The sequence below is a fragment of the Corythoichthys intestinalis genome, chromosome 1 (genome assembly GCF_030265065.1).
Source record: "Corythoichthys intestinalis isolate RoL2023-P3 chromosome 1, ASM3026506v1, whole genome shotgun sequence".
NCBI lineage: Eukaryota > Metazoa > Chordata > Actinopteri > Syngnathiformes > Syngnathidae > Corythoichthys > Corythoichthys intestinalis.
This window is the reverse complement of record NC_080395.1, coordinates 43,422,722-43,436,283: the sequence shown is the minus strand read 5'-3', so window position 1 is coordinate 43,436,283 and position 13,562 is coordinate 43,422,722. Positions and strand designations below refer to the sequence as shown.

Below are 13,562 nucleotides of genomic sequence, written 5' to 3'. Positions count from 1 at the left end.
ATCAAATAAACTTTGAAAAAATGTTTTCTATCTGCCATATTGCACAGAAATTCCAGTACTGAAAACACGTACCATATTGTTTGGACTTTAAGTCGCAGTTTTTTTCATAGTTTGGCTGGGGGTACAACTTATACTCTGGAGCAACTTATTTGTAAAATTATTGAAACATTATAATATCATTTCACATGTTATTTTGGTGTTTTCGAGTGACACTGGTGGTTTGGAAAACTTGTTAGCATGTTCTTTGTGCTATAGTTATCTGAAGAACTCTTAATAGCTATGTTACGTTAACATACCGGCCACGTTCGCATTTTGTTGTTCATGCATCGTGTAACATTATCATACTGTACACTTATTCAGCATGTTGTGTACTGTATATCTATCAACGTTAATCACCGCGAATAAGTTTAAGGTCAGAGGCGTTCCACAGGGCTCAATCTTAGAGGCCCTGCTGGCTTTGCACTATCACATTTTTTCCAATGCTGTTAATGGCACTGAATAAGTTAAGATATTGCTGAACTTTTGTAGTGCCAGTGCTGTTTACCAAGCAAAAACATAAATATGAACTTAAAAATAACATTAAAAAAACTTTGGCCAGGGACACCGACCTCTGACTTGTTGTTCCAAGCTGAGAATGACCGCCACAGCTTGATGAAGGATAAGCAGTTTGGTCTGTGGCTTCTCACTCTTGAGGTGCAGCTGACACATGCGACCCAGCTCCTTGAAGGCCTCGTTGATGTCGCGCACCCGCAAGCGTTCACGAGCGTTGTTGGCCATCCTGCGCTCTCGCTCCCGTTCCGCCTTCTGCTCAGGATTCAGGTCTTCATCCTCAGTAAGACTGCAGGTGTAAAAAATGAAGAGAAGGGATGAAATTTCCTGTCATAAGTGAAACCACATTATCACAAGCGAGTTAGTAGGTCACATTAGTTTTGGAAAGTTTTAAAATTATTTATCCAAGTCTAATGTTTACATACGGTGTATTAACTCAATATTTGAAATATGAAATTCTGATGATCCATTGGACACAACTTGTGTTCTTTTATCTTTACAAAAAGAGGACAAATACTATAAATCACAGATGTCCAACTTGTGGTCAAGAGGCCAGATACAGAACACCACATTATTTTGTGTGGCTTGCAAAAGTAAATCATATTCATCGACACCTTGTTTTCCGCTAAAATGAATGAATAAATCTTAATACAATTTCTGTAGTCCTCAATAGAAGACAGAGGACAGCAGGAAAAATAACTTATAATACTACTAAAGTAAAAAGAATATTTAATGTTCTTTTTTTTTTAGATTAAAGAATCTAAATACAAAAACAATGAAAAACAAAGACAAAACTTTAAAAAAAAAAAAAAAAAAAGCATTTTAGTCATTTCTTATTTTACTTTAAAAACGTTTTTTAAAGAATACTTTATTCAGTTTTCCTTTCTTTTAGGTGTTTTTTAATTCTAAAAATATCTAAAGAAATCATGACAAAAAGGAAGAAAATAATAATCGCAATCAAGAGCCTCTAAAAAGAGGATTTGGACAGTTTTTAGGTAGACTAATTCTCTAAATGATTCATCAATCATTCAAATAGCTGTTGATAAGTCTGTGAATTGTGGCCTCAACGTTGCCAGAATGTAACCAAAACTACGACGTGGCCTCTGACTTAGGAGTTTGACACCCCTGCTGTATATTATTCAATATGGAATATTGTAGGGCTGCAGCTATCGATTATTTTAGTAGTTGATTAATCCATCAGATAGTTAGTTCGAATAATAAAATAATCAGATTAAGAACATTTAATGCATTGCAGAATAAATTTTAGGAGATACAAAACAAAGGCTTGCTAGGATTGCAGTTGCAAAAGAGCATTAAATTTGAATACAAAATTAAAATTCCCAAATGTTTCTTCAAACTATGCATGATTGCACTTCCATTTAAAAATAAATTTATAAAGCTGAACTTAGCCTCAAACGGTATTAAAAAAGTAATAAATCAGGATCTAAGTACACCAAAAGAAGAATTGGCTAACTTGCGTAGCAAAAGTCCGCTAGCTTAAATGCTATAAAATGCAAACTTTTTTTTTTGCAATGCGCTTAACAAATCGTTCAAGCTCATATTCCGACAGAAAAACGGCTAAATATACTTATAAACTGAATTACGAATGCATAAAAAAATATTAGCACAAACAAAAACGTACCTTTTGTTGGTCTTAACAGGGAGAAGCTGGATTTAGCCATGTTAATGGACTTATGTCATATTTACTGTTGCCACAAGAGGGCAGTGTATCCACTCAAATCAATTAAACTAAATGCAAACACTTTCAAAACAAACACCATTAAAACGCCACTCTAATTAAACGAATACTTGAGGCAGCAAAATATTGATACAAAGCTTTTTTTCCTAATCGAATTACTCGAGTTAATCGACTAATCATTGCAGGACTAGAATATTGTGTCGTGTATAGTGGGTTTTTACTTTGTGCGTGGGCCAGCACGAGGCGTTTTCAGGCTGTCACTCTCATCGTCCGACTTGTCATCGCCTGAGAGCGAGTCATTCATGTCGTCTTTGTCCGGCTTCTCCACCTTTAGCGCCAAGGCGGTAGCCACCTGACCAGCTAAGCCTGCATTAAAAATTTTTTTAAAGTAGGTATCGTAAATTGCCTTTCAGCTATAAAGTGAGTAAAAAATGTGCTAGGAGGATCAGACCTCGGAATGCTTCTACTTGATGGTTGAGTTCTGTGCTGGACGTCGAGCCAGTACTCGGCAGACCGCCGTGGCTGTTCAGACTAGCAGTGTCATCAGCATGTGCAGAACCCTGAAGCAAAAACAGAAGGCGCATTGTCAAGACAGTAAAAGGAGAAACCTCAACATGAAAAAAGTAAAAGAAAGAATTGGCTGTAAGCTGTGAAAGAATTTCAATCAAGTCATTTGATAGTAGACTCAAACTCATCTTTGTCACAAGCCACGTCGTCGTTCTGGTTTCCTTCGATTATGTCTGCCAACTAAGGATTAATCAACAGATCAACAACTAATCCAGTATCAAATCAATTAAAGATTTTGACACCAACGATCTATTGGTTAACTGTTAAAATACTTGATTGTAAAAAAGAAACAAAAAAACTACTCAAGCTTTCTGCACACAAATCTGTGTTGACAGAATAATAGCTATAAATTCAGTGCGCCCTTGACAGGATGCAATTATTTTACAATATAAACTACTTAATTTATGGATTAATTAAGATGATGGAGCACTTTTAAGATGTCATTTTAAACAGGCATTCATCAGTGGGAAACAACACTTCTATTTTGTAGTTAGGGATAAAATGAGTTATTTATCAACCCAAACAAAATGACAGACAGTATACTCATGACCGTCTTCAACCCTTTATAGGGAAAGTAACTATTTTTGGTTTGATTGATTGATTGATTGATTGATTTTATTTCGAGCAATAACAACAAAAAACAAAAAACAACAAGTATGGAAAAAATAAAATACAATAAAAAATTAAACAGTCATGATGAATGTAACAAAAATTATAACAATACATACACGTGTAGCTCGAAAAGGAGTGGGAAGAAGCCGAGCTTTTTGAGTCCCACCCCCATTTCACTCCAACAATTCCATAGGAATGCAGTCACTTCCCTACAACAGCTGTACTAATCATAATGATTACATTGATAATAATAATAATAATAATAGTTGCAGTAATCATAATAACACCAATATATATATATATATATATATATATATATATATATGTACACATATATACACATACACACATATACATACACATCACTAATAATACATGAGTAACTATTACATATGTACAAAATATTATCCGTAAAACATGTAATATTTCTGCATACACCCAAGACTATTAAAGACCTCTTTCTGTATATCGTGACCAGACCTGATGTTTATACAGCAATTTGAATTTCTGAATACTTTGACACTGCTTATAATGTAATCCCAAACTGTTCCAGAGTTTTACCCCACATACAGACACGCAGAATCCTTTAAGAGTAGTACGAAATTTTGGTTGTGAAAAGTTGGCAAATCTTCTCAAATTATGAGATTGCTGTTGCACTGTAAAAAGACATTGTAGATTGAGGGGCAATAACTTATGAAATGCTTTAAATAAAAATATTGACGTGTTGTATTTCACAAGATCATTAAATTTCAACAGTTTTGATTGAGTAAATAAATCATGAGTGTGATCTAAAAAACCCACTTTATGTATAATCCGAATTGCTCGCTTCTGTAATGTAATTAATGGATATAATGCACTTTGGTAAGTGTTCCCCCATACTTCGACACAATATGAAAAGTATGGGAGTACCAAAGTGCAGTATAAAATCCGAAGTGCATTTAAATCAAGGTATTGTTTTGCTTTATTTATGATTGACAGGCATTTGGAGATTTTGTTTTTCGTGTATCTGATATGGGGTCTCCATGACAGCTTGTTATCAATTATAACACCGAGAAATTTAGCTTCATTTACATTTTCAATTGGTAGACCTTCAATTATTATTTTCAACTCAGAATTAGCTATTTGATTACCAAATAACATTGCCTTTGTTTTCTTAATATTTAGGGATAATTTATTTATATCCATCCACTTCTTTATGGCTTTTAGTTCCTTATTAACAGTAGTTACTAGCTCGCTGTAATTATCACTACTATAGAATATGTTGGTGTCGTCAGCAAATAAGATAAGTTTTAATGCATTGGATACGTGGAAGATATCGTTCATATACACAATGAAAAGTTTTGGTCCCAACACAGACCCTTGAGGGACACCACAGATAATGTGAAGTGTGCCAGATATGTTCTCGTCCATCTTAACATATTGTACCCTTTCTGATAAATAGCTTTTCACCCAGTCCCCAGCCACACCTCTAATTCCATATTTTTCCAACTTATTTAGTAGAATTGAATGATTTATTGTATCAAACGCCTTTTTAAGGTCAATAAAAACACCGATGGCATGTTTTTTCTTGTCTATAGCAGTCGTGATTTCTTCAAATGCATCAATTATTGCCATTGATGTCGTTCTATTGGCTCTGAAACCATATTGTCCTTCATGTATTATCTGATGTTTGTCAAGAAACTTTTCAAGTCTGGAATTGAAGAGTTTCTCCAAAATTTTTGAAAACTGGGGCAGCAGAGAAATTGGTCTGTAATTGGAAAAACAATGCTTGTCATCATCTTTGAATAATGGGATTACTTTGGCAATTTTCATCTTTGCCGGAAAAGGTCACTTTAAAAAAGCTAACTTGCTGCATTTTGGGTCATGTAGGCCATAATATTAACATTTTAATTAAGAATAAGTTAATGAAATAAATTAATAACATTTTAATGAATAAAAACAAATATACTCTGATTATGGCCCCAAATAAAACTTTATATATTTCAGATTTCATAGTATTTAACTCATTGACTGCCATTTACCCTGATAAATATTCAGTTCATTTAAACTAGGAGTGGCAGTGTACGTTCATGTTTTTTTTATTTGAGAAATTGATTGAGAAAATGATCATATTTACTTTATTTTTTGTAATTAAATATTTAAAAAATTAAATAATAAATGAGAATCAAGTTTTTTCACCTTGAATTTTTTTTTCATTTAATTAGAAAAATGTTTGGAAAAAAATGGCTTCAGATGCCATAGACAGTGTTAGACATCTATTTTGACATCAATCATGATCGCTGCCAGCCTCTCCCTGTCAAAATGGATTGGACGTCTAATGCCGTCGATGGCAGCCAATCAGTTCATTGTTTCGCTTCTCACATTCAAGGAAAGGCAATGGAAGTGTCACTGACGTCAGAGGGTATGTCTCTGCTCCCTCCCTCCCAAATGTTTATTTATGTAATCCCCTGTCACTGCTGGCCTCTGTTAACCCCTTTACCCCGAACCCCTCCCCTTCTTCGGCGCGACACTAATCGTTGCTGTGCTCTCAACAGGTGCCCAAACAAGTCTTTGTGCACAAGAGGAGGAGGAGGGGAATACTGGGGTTCTGGCGAGAAAAGAAGGCAGCCATTTTCATGGCCTGATTATCATACAGCTGAGGAGGCACGGGGTGCAGACACACGTTTCCAAGCATTCAGAATTCCTTGCTTGTTAAAGAGAAACGATGAAAAGGGGTACAAAAAGGGTGGCTGGGGCGGTGCTGTCATCCAAACTAAAAGCCTGGTTGAGGGGAACTCGTCCCACACAGGAAGTACTGTGTTAGTACAACCACAGTACGTTCTATCTGGCAGTCACAGTTCCTCAACATCACCGCCACTGCATGGTGCCCAAAAACAAACACGACAAATTCAATTAGGAACCTAAACATTTCATCTGTATGGCTGCGCAAACAGCTTTAAATCTATGACATGACATGAAAGCTAGTTGGAAGGATAGAATTTTCGAATAATTTAACATGTAGAGCTCCGCGATGAATCGACATGTAATTGACTATCAAATTAATCAATTAACTATTTTGAGAGTCGAGTAACGGTTCAACGACAATGTTGAGCATAACAAGTCTTTCTATCCGTGGATCCCTCTCACAGAAAGAATGTTAATAATGTAGATGCCATCTTGAGGATTTATTGTCATAATAAACAAATACAGTACTTATGTACTATATGTTGAATGTATATATTCGTCCGAGTTTTATTCATTTTTTTCTTAATGCATTGCCAAAAATGTATATGATCGGGAAAAATGATCGGGAATGATTGGAATTGAATTGGAAGCAAAAAAAAAAAGCAGTCGGATCGGGAAATATCGGGATCGGCAGATACTCAAACTAAAACGATCGGGATCGGATCGGGAGCAAAAAAACATGGCCGGAACAACCCTAATTATTATCCAAAAGATACATTTAATTATTGATTCAATTTTTTTCATCTAATTTTTGCACTCCCGGTACTCCTTACAAATGTATGTACTTGCTTTGTCATATTTTTACAGAGGTGGGTAGAGAAGCCAAAAATTTACGATTTTTAAGAGCAGCGTTACACCAAAATATTATTACTAAAGTAAAAGTAGTCATCCAAAAATTTATTCAAGAACAAGTAAAAAAATATAAATTAAAAAAGGATACTCAAGTAATGAGTAATAATGTGAGTAACTGCTTACAATGTCTGATTAAAAAATATATATATATACGTTAGGGCTGTCAAAATTATCGCGTTGACGCGCGGTAATTAATTTTTTAAATTAATCACGTTAAAATATTTGACGCAATTAACGCACATGTCCCGCTCGGAAAGTATTCTGCCTTTTGGTAAGTTTTACAGCAAGACTTTTTGTGCTGTCCAACAGCGAAGTCTTGTGGTCGCTTTGCGACATGGTTTATTGTTTTCTTTCCAGTTCATTATGGCTGCACGACGTCTCGGGCTGATAATGTTGTGCTTATATGATCCTTGGACAAGATTTGTCCGTAATTATGATTGTTGTAAAGAATGTACATATTATGTTAGTAAGCGAAATGTTATATTTTTTGTATGAGACGCTTTTTGTTTATGTTTAGTGAACCTGTATAGCGTGCTAAGCTAACGTTGTTGCTAATGCAATGCTTGTGTACTTTTTTTTTGTAGTTTTACGACGGTCTAAAGAGGACAATGGTTTGAGGCCATTTTATTAATAAATCAGATGAAAAAGGAAGAAGTCTAATTATTAAGGCGTCGTTCACTAGCCGTCTAGCTTTGGAAAAAGTAGACGCTTTGGAGTGAGGACAGCATAGACAGATTTAAATGATAGTAGAGTGAAATGCCCACTACAGTCCTTTTGTACCGTATGTTGAATGTATATATCCATCTTGTGTCTTATCTTTCCATTCCAACAATTTATTTTAGAGAATATATATATAATTTACAGAAAAATATGGCATATTTTATAGATGGTTTGAATTGCGATTAATTACGATTAATTAATTTTTAAGCTGTAATTAACTCGATTAAAAATTTTAATCGTTTGACAGCCCTAATATACGTATATGGTGGAAAACACAAACAAGACTGAAAAAGCAGTTTCTGCTCTTGCAACCCTCTTTAAAATGAAGTGCTGTATTTTAAGACAAAACCATTGTTGTGTTTGAAAGAAAAATATGTCTACATGCTGCCATAGCAGATTCATGGCACATTAAGCCCCCGAACTATTTTTAATTTGTCCGTTATACTCTTAAAACCCCCTTTTACAGACGTCGCGCAACCGCTTTTGTTTCAACCCATCCATAAAACGTAGGTTATTAATTGTATTTATTATTCAAAATGTAATTTTTAGCTTACAATCATTAATCAATGTATAATATTTCGTTAAAAAAAAAAAGAACGACTTCAACAAATTATTCACTCGCATATTTTAAACTTTTAAACAAATTACGTCACAATGAAAAAATGGTGTCTGTAAAAAGTCTCGGATATCTACCTCATAACTATCACTTAATTGTATTTTTTTGTTGTTGTTACTATCGCATTTTCTGCGAAATGGTAGAAGATAAATAATCGATCCAAACAGAGAAAATTTTAAAAACAACATTTAAAAGGGTAAATATATGAAAAAGAACATCTCGACCACTCCTTGATGTCTGTGATTTCTGCATCGCAACCCATGTTATATTACCATGTTTCACCCATAAAATCCCCCAAAAATCCAGCTGTGGCCATTCAGACCTGTGTCTTGACACTCAGTGATACATGCTACATGGAGTTTTTCTATCGAAACAAGGTAAGTACACGACAGTATCTCGTTAAAGTCATGGCGTCTTTAATTCTGCTCTCGCGTGCTCTCACCTCCAAACAGGATTTTGCTGTTTTAAAAAAAATTGTTTTTTAGAAATGCCCTCGTGTTCAAAATTTTTCTTCCCCCCAAAAATTGAAATTTTAAGCTTTCAAATGATGTATCACACATGCATATCGGACAATTTTGAAAGTTGGCCCGAGTGTTTTCCGTCATATATATATATATATATATATATATATATATATATATATATATACTTCATCTGTTATTATTATACTATACTGTACTATAACCTATTACATGACCGTATTAGGCCAAAGAAGTACACCAAAATCAAGGAATTCAGACGAGAAAAATGAAACGTCACCCATCAAAAGAGCATGAGTGCCCTCTAGTGGAGAAAAAACATTGTTACAGTGGTACCTCTACATACGAACTTAATTCGTTCCAGGAGCTTGTTTGTAAGTCGAAATGGTCGTATGTCGAGCAGGATTTTCCCATAAGAATATATTATAATTCCATTAATTCGTTCCACAGCCCAAAAACCTATACTAAATCCTTAATAAATACTGCTGTTACTATTGCAAATAGCAATTACAAAGAGCAAAACAAATAAATTATGAATAAAAATGAGAATAACAATAATATAATAATAATAATAATAATAACCCTCCCCTCACAATCCCATCACGGTGCTGGGTTATGGCTGCCAGTCGGGAACCTGGCAGCCACAGTAATAGGGTGGTAGGTGGGTCCCACACGTTTTCCTATGGCATGGCTCCCGAGGCGTGGCCTCCTCTCTGCCCGGGCTGCCGGCCGCGGGAGTGGGGGCAGGTCGGGGCTCCGGTCTCGCATCGCCCCACGACGGGTCCTCGGCGTTCTCCTGCCTCCGCCTCCCCCTCTCTTCTTTAACTGGGTATCCGCCCAGTGCTCCGCCACGGATCGCTGGCTGGGCAGCGGTGTATTGGCTGGATGTTGCCTTCTACGGCGGGGGACCCTGCCCTGCCCTGGACTTGGTGGGCCGCTGGGGGCCCTGTGGCGTGCCGTGTCGGCGGGGGGGGGCTGCGGCGGCTCGTGGCCCGGGTGGGCGGACGGGCGTGGGGTTGGTGGTGCGCCCCCTCTTGCCATCCCCGAGGGCCGGTAGATGGGCGCGCGGGTGGCCCGGGGGACCATCCTGGATTCCGGGAGGGGGGACGAGGGCTCCTTTGCTGGGCTGTGGGAGGAGGGATGGGCTGCGCCCCCCGGTCCGCCCTCCCTCCCCGGGCTGGCTGGGTGGGAGCCGTGGCCCTGTGTCGGCACCTGCGTGGCGTCTCCGCTCGTCTGCGTGGCTGCTGCGCGCCCGGCGGGGCACACATGCGGCTGGATGTTATTGGGTGCGCTCAGGCGGGGGGTCCCGGTGCTGGGATTGGCGATGGTGCGGCGTAGGGTCGGTCGCCAACGGGCTAACACTCACAAGGCATTCACACGATTACTGGGTTCTAGATCACAGAGATGATTTGTGTACACTTTACCCCTTTCTATCACTTAGCTCATAGACTCCCACACCTTCTTCCCCCTCTTTCCCTGGTCAACAGGCCCCCCACATGGTGTCAACCGGAAATACATTTAGCTGACGATAGCACCAACATATTAGTAGTTAGTGTAGTTAGGCGTTCAATGTATTTCTTGTTGTTTTTTGTGTTTCTTCTCTTGTGTTTCTTTTCTTCTGTTCCTCCATAACCCCTTCCTGTTCACTGTTTTGTCATAATAAATGAGGTATGTTGAATGATCACAAAGGGAGTATGTCAGACTCTCAATGTGAAACATTAAAACTGTTCAGACAACCCGGGCACTTAGACTTCCATTCTCCGTGTCAAACAGCTGAACAGGACAGGTTTAAAAAAATATATATATTTTTTTTAAATAATAATAATACCAATAATAATGTAACGAATCGGGTTCTAATTTGGCTGACTTTGACTTTGTCAGCTTAATTTATAAAGACTGGCGAACGGTGGTTGGAGGAGGACCGTGGAGATGTATTGTTGAGCCAGTTTACGGATGCACACCCCACGCTCACATTTTTCTATAAATTGCATCTTCATTTAGAAGGTAAGTGTCACCTTTTTCCTTTTTTCATCACCTGTACCAACCTTTTTGAAACCTGTGTTGAAAAATCCGCCGTGCGTTCGTCTGCGGTGCTGTCATGTCGTCGTATTTCGAGTATGTCGTCAGATATAGAAACAAATGGCGAGTCAAATTTTACGTCGGATGTCGAAAAGATTGTGTGTCGAAGCGATCGTATGTCGAGGTACCACTGTATTTTTATAATATTTGGTTGGCCTTAATCTCATGTCTCACTCAACCTCATGCAACCCTGTTGTCCATATAATTGGAAAAAAACTAAGTTTTTTTTTTTCAGCAGTAACTAAAGAGCTAGCTTGTACCTAGTACAGATTTGCATGTGGTACGGTGACTATGTCAAGTATACTTGTATATAATAGATATATGATAGAAAATTTAACCATTGATCTCTAAACTGAGCTAATCAAGCCTGTGATAGTTTATTACCTCGAAACATATTACCTATTATAATAATTTATTACCTATAAACTCATTACCTATTACCTAAAACAGGTATCTGATGCATTAACGCATGCGGCCCAATGGGTAAGAAGTTTAAAGAATATATATTATTTTGTTTTCTCAAATGCATTTCTAACACAATATATTCTTTAAGCAAAGGATATAAATGAACATCAATTAATCAGGTCTTCATACCATTGCTCCTGTCCGACTGGGGGCCAACGCTGAGGCAGGAAAACTTGCTCCAATGGCTGCCAGTTGCCCATTTTGGGCCTGTCCTAGCAGACTGTGAATGTCGCTGGGTAGACCGGCGGTGGAGCCCACTGCATGGTTCCTCAGAACAAGGATTGCATCATCCAGTCGGTCAAGACGATCTTCCATTCGTGACTATGGAGGGTCAGGGGTTGGGAGAGGAGAGAGGAGAGAGGAGAGAGGGGAGAGGGGAGAGGGGAGAGGGGAGAGGGGAGAGGGGAGAGGGGAGGAGAGGAGAGGAGAGGGAGAGAAGAGGGAGAGAGCAGCTTAGTATAAGAATATTATGGATATGAATTAACAACACTGATTGGATGGTGTGGACTTGAAAAGTGAAGATAAAGAAAATTCGAATGCTTGATCACAACAGCTTGAAACATCAACAAACATACTTGTTTGTGTGAAAGTGACTAGCAGTCACATGGAGTGGATTAACATCTGCACTGAAGCAGACTGCGGCAAGCTAATAGGACAACGTAACAATGGCAACAAAAGGCGATTTAAAAAATGACGCTTGCATGTCCCGGTCATGAGAGCAATCAAAAAATGGACGAGGACTTATGGAACATACAAAAGATAGCCACTCTGAAATACCTCGCAGACATCCTTTAAGAAAGACATGGCATCCTGAAGATGCTCATGTAACTGCTGATGAACTCTGTTTTTCTGCCAAAGTCCAAAAAAAGGAATAGGTTTAAGAAAAAGCAGTAAATACACTGAGAAGAATGGAAGCGAGATAGACAGTGTTCTGTGGGAACAAATAGGATTTGCACTCAGGCATACATCTGCTGACCAATCAATTTGTGTTATTTATTTATTTTTTTTTAAATACCGTCGTGGCATTAGAGTTTTTTTCCTTTGCATTTTAAGAACCAAAGTCTATTCCTAACTTGAGCCTGTTTACACACAGAGCAGCAGTGCTGAAAACGTCTCTCTCAGTATTACGAGATATGCTGGTTTCGGCAACTCGTGTTTAAACAATTTCAAAAGTTATCATTAATTTGTCACCAGTTTAGCGTGCTACCCCTTCTTATATACATTTACGTAACGATAGGTTTCATGGTAATTTTTTGTAGATTTTTAATTTTAAACTAAAAGTCATGTTAGATGATAAACCGTAAATGTGATACATATTACCATATTTTTGGGACTATACGTCGCATCTGAGTATAAGTCGCACCAGCCAAAAAATGCGCAATGAAAATGAAAAAACATATGTAAGTCGCATTTTGGGGGGGGGGATTTATTTGATAGAATCCAGCACCAAGAACAGACATATCATCTTGAAAGGCAATTTAAAATACAATAGAGAACAACAGGCTGAATAGGTGTACGGTATGCTAACATTACATGACGCTAGAAGTTAGATCCTAAAAAATCCAGCCTGACCCATGGGTATTAAAGCCCAACGCGGCCCGAGCCCGATCAATTAACAGCCCGAAAAAATGATACACAGTATGTAGGCAGGAGCCCGAAAAAAAAGAAAGAAAATTTTCTGTTTTATTTGTGAGGACTAATGAGAAGGAGGAAATGCGGGGATGCAATGCGTGGTTACGTTTTGTGTGATCACGTTTGTGACGATGCTGGTGCATATGTGCATAATGATAACAAATTAAAGCCTGTCTTTTGTAACGAATTCTCCCAGTTAAACAAGACTTAAAGATGGATATTAAATAAACATTTATATCTTTTATATTTGCGTGTCTGTTCTAACGAGCGGATAGTGGATTCGAAATTTATTTTAATCTCCTCGAGTTGGCAGAAAAAAAAGTTTTCTCGATGTTTAAATTGTCTACATATTTTTATGATCATTATAAATGCATTTACACAATGAAATAACGCTGGAAAGGTTTGTTAAATATATTTCTCGTATGAGACCAAAGCGCCACGTTCGTTTACATTCAGCAAAGCCGCCACAAGTTTCCGTATAGATCTTTCTACAATCAATTTGAATCCTTTCCACATCTCACTCCTACCGCAGTTGTGTGCTTTTCAATTACCCTGTGTTTAGTTTGTT

The 13,562-nt window shown here is 37.7% G+C and overlaps 1 protein-coding gene across 5 annotated transcripts in view; it reads right to left on the bottom strand.

The window, feature by feature from the left end:
• The window catches only part of tcf12 (transcription factor 12), a 169,037-nt gene that overhangs the window by 12,345 nt on the left and 143,130 nt on the right, over nucleotides 1-13,562 (bottom strand). For 3 of the 5 annotated variants that reach the window (XM_057860070.1, XM_057860395.1, XM_057860233.1), the window contains 5 exons: nucleotides 12,140-12,211; nucleotides 11,492-11,683; nucleotides 2,700-2,808; nucleotides 2,470-2,614; nucleotides 609-838 (listed from right to left, as the gene is read on the bottom strand). In XM_057860070.1, coding sequence (XP_057716053.1) covers nucleotides 609-838; nucleotides 2,470-2,614; nucleotides 2,700-2,808; nucleotides 11,492-11,683; nucleotides 12,140-12,211 — 748 coding nt within the window. The remainder of the gene's footprint in view (nucleotides 1-608; nucleotides 839-2,469; nucleotides 2,615-2,699; nucleotides 2,809-11,491; nucleotides 11,684-12,139; nucleotides 12,212-13,562) is intronic. The other 2 variants (XM_057860150.1, XM_057860310.1) reach the window with 1 other exon arrangement.